This window comes from Mus caroli, unplaced genomic scaffold (genome assembly GCF_978045245.1).
Source record: "Mus caroli unplaced genomic scaffold, Mus_caroli_1 scaffold_19, whole genome shotgun sequence".
NCBI lineage: Eukaryota > Metazoa > Chordata > Mammalia > Rodentia > Muridae > Mus > Mus caroli.
Window position 1 is genome coordinate 4,959,296 of NW_028227274.1, and position 12,402 is coordinate 4,971,697.

Genomic DNA, 12,402 nt, shown 5'->3' on the forward strand with positions numbered 1-12,402 from the left:
GAAGCTTATCTTAACCCGATCTAGATGACATGAGTTATAGTCAGTGTGAGTTTAGTCTCCTTCAAAATGGTAAGCAAATGCTTCTCTTACTCTATATGAATCTAGTATATTGTTTGGCTTAAGTTGTATTAATATGGTAAGTTCATTTTTCCTAAGTTGGCATTTTTCTCTTCTATGTGGCAGGGTCTTAATATTGTAGCCCAGCTCTCATAATTTTAAAGACACACACAGTCACACCAGTTAAATTGGATTGTTATTAATCTGTATGACTTGCTGGTTGTGTTCTCTTTCATCAGCGGGTGATAAAGCCTTCAGGACTTATATTTCTAGTTTGTCTAATACAATAACGATTAAACTATTGGTGCTTTGCGTTCAGGTGCGTTGAATGTACACATAAGAAGAACTTGGAGATTTCCATGCATGGTCATATATCTTTTATTACCAAGTACTAGGAAATGGTATTCTCCTGTATTTTCACTATTTAAAGGGCTTGTTTATAGATATTAAAGTTCATTGTAAATTTTTAAATCTTAACTACCATAAACGTATGAAGACTCACAATGAGTGAGAAGACTTTTTTTTTCTTTAAGTTTGTTTTGGTCATGAGTGTTATGGTACCTATCTGATATACCTATCTTTTAAGGTCATTGCTTTTACTGTGGTCCTAGGCACCTTGGCCTTTTATTTATTGATTGATTGATTGATAGATATAATGCATACGTTGTGTAGCCTTGTTATCTTCAATTAACTTCCTTGTGTTTATGTTTGGTGTATAACCAAAAAGCAGTGTAATTTTCAAATCATACATGAAGATCATTATCAGCTTTTTAAATTAAGAAACTGGAATCTTTCATGCTCTATCGTCTCACTGATAAATAGGGCTATAAAATTATCCACTTTAGTATATTATAGACACAAATTTCCTAAGGTTCAAATATAGTTTGTTACGTGTAGCACACAGAAGATGTTGCTGTGATATAGTTGGTTTAGCTTCTGATGTTGAAACATTTCTTCCTTTCTTTCTTTCTCTCTCTCTCTTTTTTTTTTCTTTCTTTCTTTTTTAATGAGCCTTCTCTTCCTTTCATTTAGAATCTGCTCCAGGAGACAAATCAATATCACATTCTTGCACAACTCCTTCCACATCTTCAGCCTCTGGCCTGAACCCTACATCTGCGCCTCCAACATCTGCTTCAGCAGTACCTGTTTCTCCCGTTCCACAATCAACAATACCTCCATTACTTCAGGACCCAAATCTTTTTAGACAGTTGCTTCCTGCTTTGCAAGCCACGCTACAGCTTAATAATTCTAATGTGGACATATCCAAAATAAATGAAGGTGAATACCCATACTTACCGTTTTTTGAACATTATTACCTGCATTATACAAAGTTATTTATAAAATTCTCAACTCAAGGAATGACTCTTAGTTTTCTTTATAAATTTATGTTAGAATTTTCTACTTTAGTATGTCCACCTCCAGTGTGCTTGGTTATATAATTGAGTTAGTGTTTGTAGACATTTTCAAGTCTATTAATATGAAGATCTTAGAAATACTGAGAGTAAGCTACTCAGTAAAACTGGTAGTGATTTTTTTGTTTGTTTGTTTTTAGTAGTGTTTTAGTGTTTTTTGTTTGTTTAATCAATATGAATTTGATATATACATTATATTATTATTATTATTATTACTATTATTTTACTGTTTCTAAAGTATTTGAACCAACACCTCATAGTACCCTGAGCAAAAATGGATTTGGTTTTAATTTAAAGCTGTTACAATTCAAATGTTAAATCTCTATTTATGCATTTTCTCATAATAGAAGATCTTAAGTGGCTTTTATTCATCCAAAAGTTGGAGCCTTTCAAACTTCTTGTTTTTCTTGTTACTCTCAACTTTAGTGTATTTATTTTATTTTACTTATAACTGTAATTCTTTACTTTTTTTCTTTTTTGGCTAAATGTTTTATATAAACCATCTGAAATTGTATAAAGCCATCTGTAAAAAATATTTTTAGGCATCAAAAATACATGGTATTCCTAAATGCCAGCTGTTAGTATCCCTTCTAAAGACATGGTGAGTATTGATGTACAGGGCTTTATTGGTTAGTTTGTTAAAAATGGTCTTGTGAAACAGCATCCATTTCTTCAATCTTGCTAATAAAGCACCAAGGAGTAGCATGCATAGGCTCCTGCTGCTCTTAACATGTCTTAGCAGCTTTAGAGTTGAGATTATCAGCTTACCTTTATTGTTAGCCTGTTCTCTTCCTTTGACCATTTCAAGGCTTTTAAAAAATATATGAAATTTATTTATTTTTATGTGCATTTGTGTTTTGCCTGCATTTTTTTTTTTTTTTTTTCCTATGTGAAGGGGTCAGATCCTGTAGTTACAGCTATTTGGGTGCTCAGAATTGAACCTGGGTTGGGTCCTCTGGAAGAGTGCTCTTAACCACTGTCCCATTTCTCCAGTCCCCATTTCTTTGTGCCCATTGATTTATTGTTTGTGCTGAGCTTTCATTTTAAAAATTTCACGAAACCAGTTTGTATTTTTACAATTGCTATTTGTTAGCTATGAGTTTAAGTAATGTAAGATGAATTTGTTTTGATTGGATTTTGAATGTTTTAAGTTCTTACAGCAGCTGTAACACAAGCTTCCCTGCAGTCTATCATCCACAAGTTTCTTACTGCTGGACCATCTGCTTTCAACATCACCTCGCTGATTTCTCAAGCTGCCCAGCTTTCTACACAAGGTAGTCTTTCTTCCTCTTGGGTTACTTAAAAGATTGTCTTTCCCTTTTGTTTTGTTTTGAGATTAAGGGAAAGTTTGATTTTTAGTTCCAGAAAATATTTGTTATAATTATTTTGTTTGCCTTTCAATATTTGTGTGTTCTCAGGTCTTTTTATTTCCTTCACTGTAGACTTTGGTATTCATCTGACTTTATGTATAATACATCATATATTTTAATCAAAATACAGATGTATTGATAAATTTTACTCAAAGCAAAAAAGCAAACTATAGTATATCCTCAGTCTTTGTGAAACATTTCACATACTTGCAATGGAAATTTTGTTTGGATTGTTTTGGAAGCTTTTTGAGTAGAGGAAGCAGAAATAACTTACACATTTGTATTAATTGTATCTCTTCTCAAATGTATGCAAAAGGGGGGTGATGCTGCAATATAAGGGTCTCTTTCAGAAGTCCACAAAGCAGACACAGCATATTGGGGAATATAAGTTTAAATGGTAGAAATTTATAACTCTGTGGCTAGCCTCATAGACAATTTCTATGCTTATGCAGAGATTAAATATGAACAAAAGATGCTTTGGTGGCTACTGTGTGAGAATCGGTATGGGCTTAGTTTTCCAGTGTGAGAAGAAGCCATCTTGGGAGCTTTGTTCGTTCAGTAAGGACATCACATTCTGATAGATTCAACTGGGTGTACTTTGCAGTGTGTGGAGTAACATAGCAAACCTCATTGCATACATGAAATTTTGGGAGTCATTTGAAATTAATTACATCATTCTATTGCAGCCCAGCCATCTAATCAGTCCCCAATGTCTCTGACATCTGATGCTTCATCCCCAAGATCCTATGTGTCTCCAAGAATAAGCACACCTCAAACTAATACAGTCCCTATGAAACCTTTGATTAGTACTCCACCTGTTTCATCCCAGCCAAAGGTAGGCCATTGTACTAATTACGGAATTGACAGTGTTTACAAATATAGGCCCTGGAAATGCCCTTTGAGAATGAGGGTAGTGGTGGAATGAATGGCAGGTGGCTGAGATTAGATGAGGCAGCAGCAGGGGTGAGTTGAATCTGAACTTCTTTTGTATACTTTGTGATTTATTCCTTAACTGTTTTGGGCATTGGTGACATGCTTTTTTTTTTTTTTTCTCTCCCATAATTTCATTTTAAAACTGAAACAACTTCTCTAATAAGAATATATGACTTTTTAAAATTTTTGCTAGAGAATCATTCTTTTTGTTTCACCTACTAAAATTTTTATGTAAATTTCATTTTTGTAGTAGTGCGCATGAATGGCTATGTTTAGGTAAGGAAAACTTATAAATTCCTACTTAGAACACAGTTGTGAAATATAACTGGACTAGAACTGGATTTTACTAATGTTACGTCAACATGACCAGTGTTCACTCTGATTTTGTTTTTGTGTTTGTGGATGTTTGTGTAGGGTGTTTTAATAGGTTTGTGTATGTAGGCTGGTGAGTACATGTGTGGACTCACCTTCAGTTGTTTATCAGTTTCTTTATTGAGGCAGTGGAAGCAAGAGATTATGAATAAGGCTAGTCAGACTAGCCAATTTAATCTGGGAGTCCTGCCTTTGCCTTTTAATTTTTTAAAGTTAAGATTCTATCCACGAGTAAGTGAAGCTTAGAGCTTGCATATTGTGAGGCAAGATTTGAGAACTCTGTTCACCTCTCGTATATGAATTTCTTTAATCTAATTTTCTCACGTGATAGAAACCCGTCTCACCAGATTTTGACATTTTAGGTTAGTACTCCAGTAGTTAAGCAAGGACCAGTGTCACATTCGGCTACACAGCAGCCTGTAACTGCTGACAAGCAGCAGAGTCACGATCCTGTTTCTCCACGAAGTCTTCAGCGCTTAAGGTTAGTTGGTTGAGACTGTGTTCTTATTAATTTTTTAATATGGCATCGTGTTTGGTTGTTTGAGCAAGGTGTACCTAATAGTACTTCATCACAGAAGAATTTGTTGGCAGGTCCTGATGACTTTGACTGTACAAGTCACACAGATTACAAATATGGACTTCTTTAAAATGTAACTAGATAAGAATAAAATGTGTGGTACTTACACAAGAAAAGCATATGATGTCATCATTTGCTGTGTAGCCTACTCATAGTATTGAAGAAGTAAAAGGAAAAAAAAAACTCCTCACCTCCAAAATTGATATTACACATCCCTAAAGTCTTTAAATCTGACCTTATACAGATCACTTTTATATTGTTATGATTGTATTCTGTGTTCATTTTGAATGGTTTTTGTGTATACTTGCTTTCTGAACAAGTATTTCAGAATTTACGCATTGAAATGAGAAATTCTTCATTCAAAATGATCCCTTTAGAAGTCAGTAATGTTTCCATTGCTCAGAACAGTTTTGGGAAATTCTTATTTTAAATAATGTTTAGAGGATGCAGTGTTACTTTAAATATATCTTCAGTGATGAAAATCCTTTCAGAAATTTAGTTTAGAGGGGGTTACTAAAATCCGTTCAGAGCCAAGTCTGGTGAAGCAGGTAGGAAATCAACTTGGGTGATTGAGATTTTGGTTTTCACTACCATGTGTCCCCAAGCCCTGGCCCAAAGTATTCAAACGGCAGAGCACTAATCTCAGTGTGTTCCTTTTTTGGTCTCATTCTATCAGTTGTTCAGAGTCCTCCAGTGACATGCTTATGTTTGGCCTGATGTTATTTCATAGTCTTGATTCAAGAATATTTTGATACTGAAAAGACACATATGTGCTGTAAATTAGGTGTTTATAAAATATTCACATGTACCTGATATTTGTGACTGAAAATAAGACCTTCACTTTGTGTTTGTTCTGAGGTTAACTGTTCTGCTATTGTTTGAAGTTTCAAATTTAAATCAAAACTCTAATGTTCCAAACGCTGTTGAGTAATACATTATATACTTTGGACCAGCAGTTGTATTTGATAGTGTGTGTGTGTGTGTGTATAGATATAGCCATAGATGTAGATATATTTTAAGAATTTGGATAATTTAAAGAATACATAGTGTTTCTAGGACTTTTCATGCCATCTAGAAGCCCACTATACATTCACTTGCTTGTCTTGCAGTAGCCAGAGAAGTCCATCACCTGGTCCAAATCATACTTGTAGTAGTAATGCATCCACTGCAGCTGTTGTACCACAGAATGCATCTGCTAGACCTGCGTGCTCATTAACACCCACTCTAGCAGCACACTTCAATGATAATCTCATAAAGCATGTTCAAGGGTGGCCTGCAGACCATGCAGAGAAACAGGTATGTCTCTCTGTTAACATGTTTCTTCTTCTTCTCCCTCTTTTCTACTTTTTTCCTTCTTTTTTTCTTCTGTGTAATGATGGTCTGAAAGTTAGTGTGTAAACATGAAGCTGGCTTGGGATTTAATATCTTAATCATTTCATCTGCTACAGTGCTGGGGTTATGTAGATGTACTTTTAGTGTAAGTTCTTACATTCTTTTGTGTATGTTCATATTTTATGTGAGCTTCAATTTGTTAACTGTAGGCATCAAGATTGCGTGAAGAAGCCCATAATATGGGAAGTGTACACATGTCAGAAATATGTACTGAGTTAAAAAATTTGAGATCATTAGTTCGAGTATGTGAAATTCAAGCAACTTTGCGAGAGCAGAGGTAAGTTTTTCACTCTGTGTGTTTGTGTATGTATGTTTCTACATAATTTAAATATATATATAAATGGTTTTGAATGACCTTAGTCAGATTTGGCCAGCAAACCTGAGAGCTCCTTCTGCCTCTGCTTCTCCAATACTGGAATCACAGATACATACTGTCACACCTGGCTTTTTAGTATATGTGCTCAGAATACAAAATCAGATTCTTATATTTGTGCAGTTAGTGCTTTCTTAGCAGAAACATTTTTTTCTAGCCCCTGAAACGTGTTGTCTTTCTAAAACTAAGTATAGTGCTTTTCCCCTGCCCATTCATTTAAAAATCCTCCACTAGACACATATAAATGGTTAATAGGAAACCACTCAATGCCTTCAACGTTACCCACACAGGTGTTAGCTTTTGCAATCTGGGTTCCAGCAGTAAAATTAGCATGATTCTTAATTGCTTGATAGTCATTTTTCTAGAAAGAAATTTTTTTCTAAAGCTTACTGATCCACAGTATTTTTTGTTGTTTTTCTTTTCTTTTTTCTTTTAAGATTTATTTATTTTATGTACGTGAGTACACTATATAGCTGTACAGATGGCTGTGATCCATCATGTGGTTGCTGGCAATTGAATTCAAGACATGTGCTCTCTCTCCGGCCCAAAGCTTTATTTATTCTTACACTGTAGCTGTCTTCAGACACACCAGAAGAGGGCAGCAGATCTCATTACATATGGTTGTGAGCCTCCATGTGGTTGCTGGAATTTGAACTCAGAACCTTCAGAAGAGCAGTCAGTGCTCTAACCGCTGAGCCATCTCTCTAGCCCGATGTTTTTCTTTTTAAGTTAGCCAGTCTTCTCTTTTTATTCAATTAAGGAAACACTTTGTGACTTGGAAGTTTGGGGATCTATAGGTGTAGGAACTTCCAGCATCATACCTTTGTTAGGGTTATTATTTAGGAAAATAATATCTTTTTCAATACAAGCATTTCAATACTGCACATGTCAGTCTGATACACAAGAAAGGGACTGCATAAGAGTTGGGGGATACCATGTGCAGCTTATTTATACTGTACAGTATGATGTTTTATACCATAGGGAGAGGCAGGACAAGAGGGGCATGAAGGGGCCCACGGAACAAAGAACACTGAAGTTCATTTCCTGAGTTTTTCGAGATTAAAAATAACACAAAAGGTCTAGGTGATTTGATATGACAGTTCTATTAGGGTGCCTTTGTGGGTGGTGAGTTTTTAACCCTAAATAAAGAAGGGACAGCTTGTGAGTGAATGTCTTCAGATAAGATAAGCATGTGAACAGAAAGTTTATGGGAAGAACCACATGATGATCCACTTCAGGATGGTGAACTTCATGTGGTTTTGGATGTGGGAATCATTTTAAGAGTCAAATTACGGTCTTCGTAATCTAATCATATCATGTTCTACCAATATCTTTATAATTTAGTTGGCCTAAGAGCTCCGGGGTACTGGTTAGTTCACAATGTTGTTCCACCAATAGGGTTGCGGATTCCTTCAGCTCCTTGGGTACTTTCTCCAGCTCCTCCATTGGGGGCCCTGTGATCCATCCACTAGCTGACTGTGGGCATCCACTTCTGTGTTTGCCAGGCCCCGGCATAGTCTCACAAGAGACAGCTATATCTGGGTCCTTTCAGCAAAATCTTGCTAGTGTATGCAATGGTGTCAGCGTTTGGAAGCTGATTATGGGGTGGATCCCTGGATACGGCAGGCTCTAGGTGGTCCATCCTTTTGTCACAGCTCCAAACTTTGTGTCTGTAACTCCTTCCATGGGTGTTCTGTTCCCAATTCTAAGGAGGGGCATAGTGTCCACACTTCATTCTTCTTGAGTTTCATGTGTTTAGCAAACTGTATCTTATATCTTGGGTGTCCTAAGTTTTGGGCTAATATCCACTTCTAGTTTGTGCTAATCTAGTGATATTTATTACTTTTAAGTATCAGCTGGAATTCTTTTATTGTAGGATTGCTTAGGAATTAGCTCTACCACTCCAACAGCACTGTGATTTAATAGGCAGCCATTTGACTTTGTCAGTTGGTTCATAGAACCATTTCCCTGGGTAGGGGCTGGAGAAATAAATGGCTTAGTGTCAAGATCACCGGCTGCCCTTCCAGTGGTCCTGAGTTCAATCCCCAGCAACCACACTGTGGCTCACAACCATCTGTAATGGAATCTGATGCCCTCTTCTGGTGTGTTTAAAGATAGGGACAGTGTACACACATGTATAAAAAAAAATCATAAAAATTTTTTTCTGGTCAGATAACAAGTCAGTACATAATTCAGCGTTAGTACAGGCATTGAATACTGTAATCCACATGAGAGAATAGATTCTATGAAATTTGTGACTCTTACTGTGGAATTTCTGTTATAGCTCTTAAGTGTGTGTATTTGTGTGTGTGTATCAGTTGGTGTTCCACTTTAAAAGTATATATGGGAGAATGATTAAAGATTGATTCCAGGCAGACACTCACTTTACCATGAGTTACACTATCAAAACTGGTTTTCATTTTTAATTTGTAGTTTAATTGTCTACATTGTGACATTCATTGAATGTCTCACTGAAAGAGGCTTAGGATAATTTGTCACACTCAAAATACCTCAACTAGCAATTTTGAAATGATACATTTTATTTGACATCAGTTTCATGTATCTACATCTATAGTAATTACTTTGTAGTAAGTTTGGCTTCTGTTTAATTCTAATCTTTACAATATTATAAGTGTTGAGTTTTATAAAAAGATAAGGAGAGAAGGAATGTTTGGTGGATGTGCAGTCAGGTGTCAGGGAAGGGGGTGCCTCTGCAGGCCCATGTCCCTTCCCCTGAGGGACAACAGCCGTATTATGATAGAGTATAGAGTTTATTCAGGGAATGGGGAGGGGGGTTGAGAGTAGTAGAGCAGAGAAAGGCAGAGGAAGAGAGTAGTAGAGGAGTAGTAGATGCTGGCCATGAGCACATGAGCATGTGGAGAGAGATGGGGAGGGGGAGTGGGCACAGAGAGGTTAAGGGGCAAAGGGACAGAGCAAGAAGGCAAGAAAGCAAGGGGTGGGGAGGGGAGCAAGCAGCCTCTTTATAGTGAGTCAGGCACACTTGGCTGTCGCCTGGTAAACTGCAGGGCAGAGCCTAGACAAAATGTCAATATTCCCCTGTTTTGGTTTAATTACAAGAAGAAAAAATAAGAGACAATGGTGGAGCAGGAATAGGGTTGTGGTGATCTTTTGCTACATCCTACTGACTTTGGGACGACTCGTCTCTTGGGAATCTAGGAAAATGGGTCTGGAGAGGTTGGTCCAGTCTCCAGAGATAGGAAGGAACAGGTCCAGTAGAAACATCTGTGTCTGTGAGAGTAGATTGGAACATCTGGAGCTGTCTTGGTCGAATTAAACTATCATCTATCTATCTATCTATCTATCTATCTATCTATCTATCTATCTATCTATCTATATTTTATAGGTAGAAAATAAAGTTAAGAATGTTTGGGAGAAAAATTTTTTTCTTAGGTGTACATTTGAATCCATATGCAAGAATAAGTGAGGTATAGATTTACCCTACACTTATTACCTAACTTCTTCTTAATGCTTATACTACACATAAATTTCAAATTGTTCTGTATATTTGTATATACCGTCTCAGCATTTTAATATATGTTAAATACTCTTTTTATTTCATTTTATTTTAATTTTTTAGATATTTTCTTTAGATACATTTCAAATGCTATCCTGAAAGTTCCCTATTCTCCCCCCCCCCCCCTCGCCCTGCTTCCCTACCCACCCCCTCCCACTTCTTGGCCCTGGAGTTCCCCTGTACTGGGGCATATAAAGTTTGCAATACCAATGGGCCTCTCTTTCCACTGATGGCCGACTAGGCCATCTTCTGCTACATATGTGCTAGAGACATGAGTACTCTGGGGGTACTGGTTAGTTCATATTGTTGTTCCACCTATAGGGTTGTAGACGCCTTCAGCTCCTTGGGTGTTAAATACTCTTTAACTATCAACTAAAATGTTTTTATTCGGTATAAATATTTAATATTTACAACATTTTTTTGTAACATATCTTAATATCTACTTTTATTTTTCAGGATACTATTTTTGAGACAACAAATTAAGGAACTCGAAAAGCTAAAAAATCAGAATTCCTTCATGGTTTGAAGCTGTGAATAATTGCACATGATCTCATAGAGGAACTGTAAATCTACTGCCCAGCCATAACATTTTGAGCTGCATTTAAGTAGACTATGGACCGTTAAGCTGGGCAAATGAAATGACAAGGGGACGGGGGCTGTGAGAGTCAATTCAGGGGAAAGATACAAGATTGATTTGTAAAACCCTTGAAATGTAGATTTCTTGTAGATGTATCTTCACGTTGTAAATATGTTTTGTAGAGTGAAGCCATGGGAAGCCATGTGTAACAGAGCTTAGACATCTGAAACTAATCAATGCTGAGGTGGCTAAATACCTAGCCTTTTACATGGAAACCTGTCTGCAAAATTAGCTTTTTTTAAAAAAAGAAAAAGAAAAAATTGGGGGGGGGGTTAATTTATCATTTAGAAATCTTGCATTTTCAAAAATGCAGTGCAAGCGCCAGGTGATCTGTGTCTGAGGATGCGATTGTGAACCTTAGGAGCAGTGTACAAATATCATGAGACAACTGAGCAGCACTCGCACCTCATCACGAGCAGTGCTGCTCCATTTGTTTTGCAAAGATATGTTTTCATTTCCTGTATGTTCCATTCCCTCTGAAGTCCCTTGGCCTGATTTTATCCATTTTTTTTAAGGTGCCCCCTTTCCTTTCTTGGGGCACTGTTGCTGTGGCACTTTTCTATAACCTTGTCATTCCTATGTACAGTAGCTGGAAGTCGCAGTGAGCAAGCATAACCCACGTTTGTATAAATTATTGAAATCCATTTTCACCTAAGAATGGACTTAAGAAGTACTGCTGGGCAAGTGTGCTGAAAGTGCATTAACTGCTCAAATACAAGGAAGTGGCCCAATGAACATGGTTGTGGGAGGGGAAAGGAGAAACAAAGCTAGTCAGATGTGAATTGTATCTGTTGTAATAAACATGTTTAAACAAACACATTCTGTTACTATTTTTTCCCTTCGGCCGGTACATATTAGAATTTGAACTACATGAGGATTCTTTATCAAAACGATTCTTGTTGAATATATCTTATTACAAGTAATAATTCCTTCTAGGGAGGTTTTGTTTAAAGTACATTAACATAATTGTGTAAAAGATATTTAATGAAAGTGAAATTCAACAAGAATGAGGGAGCACTTCCTAAGTGGCATCATTTGTTCAACTTGGTTTACCTGTCTAGCTCTTTGACACTTCATTTTGAAGGATGTCTGTGTTGTACTTAACTTTTCAAGTCTGGTGCTGACTGTTCTTCCTAACATCACAAAACAGTTTGTGTCATTGAGTTACTTGCTGTACCCAGAAACAGTGGGACATCTCAGCTTTGTATAGTGTTTCCTAAAGTATATTAAAATAAAAAAAGAGACGATTGCTACTATACAGCTACCTTGGCTTTTTTTTTTTTAAACCCGTTTGCTTAAAATTTTTAGTCAACATGACCTTAACATGACACTTCCAGCATTGTACCAAGTCCTGTTTTTGTATGTATCAAAATTGTAACAGCTGACTTAAGAATTGCCATTGTCGGGGCAGATGTTTTCTTCTAGATCTACAATCACCAAGAGATGATTTTTATTTTACATCAGAATCAATGTTAACTTTCTGAAACACTGAAATCAAAACTTTTATTTCTTTGCTTTGACTTTATTTAATTATACTTAAGCTACAAAAGGTAACATTAAAACTTCTGTAATTTTAATAAATCTGAAATGATAGTATTGGCGTTTGCTGAAGCACAGGCTTATAGGAAGCTGACTTCCCCTTGTTACACTCAAGTGCTTCTAAACATTAAGAAAAGACAAATGTCAAGAGTTATGACAAAATGTTGAAGCCTGTGCAGTCATTGCCATTTGCTTAACTGTTCTT

General features: G+C 36.4%; 1 protein-coding gene across 9 annotated transcripts in view; it reads left to right on the forward strand.

The window, feature by feature from the left end:
- Wac (WW domain containing adaptor with coiled-coil) overlaps window positions 1–11,473 on the forward strand; it is a 54,959-nt gene extending 43,486 nt beyond the window's left edge. For 8 of the 9 annotated variants that reach the window (XM_085833491.1, XM_085833494.1, XM_085833495.1 and 5 more), the window contains 7 exons: window positions 1,090–1,335; window positions 2,621–2,743; window positions 3,526–3,674; window positions 4,507–4,625; window positions 5,831–6,017; window positions 6,263–6,390; window positions 10,478–11,473. In XM_085833491.1, the coding sequence (XP_085689617.1) occupies window positions 1,090–1,335; window positions 2,621–2,743; window positions 3,526–3,674; window positions 4,507–4,625; window positions 5,831–6,017; window positions 6,263–6,390; window positions 10,478–10,547 (1,022 nt within the window). In that variant the 3' untranslated portion in view covers window positions 10,548–11,473. The remainder of the gene's footprint in view (window positions 1–1,089; window positions 1,336–2,620; window positions 2,744–3,525; window positions 3,675–4,506; window positions 4,626–5,830; window positions 6,018–6,262; window positions 6,391–10,477) is intronic. The other variant, XM_085833489.1, reaches the window with a different exon arrangement.
- The last annotated feature ends 929 nt before the right edge of the window (window positions 11,474–12,402 follow it).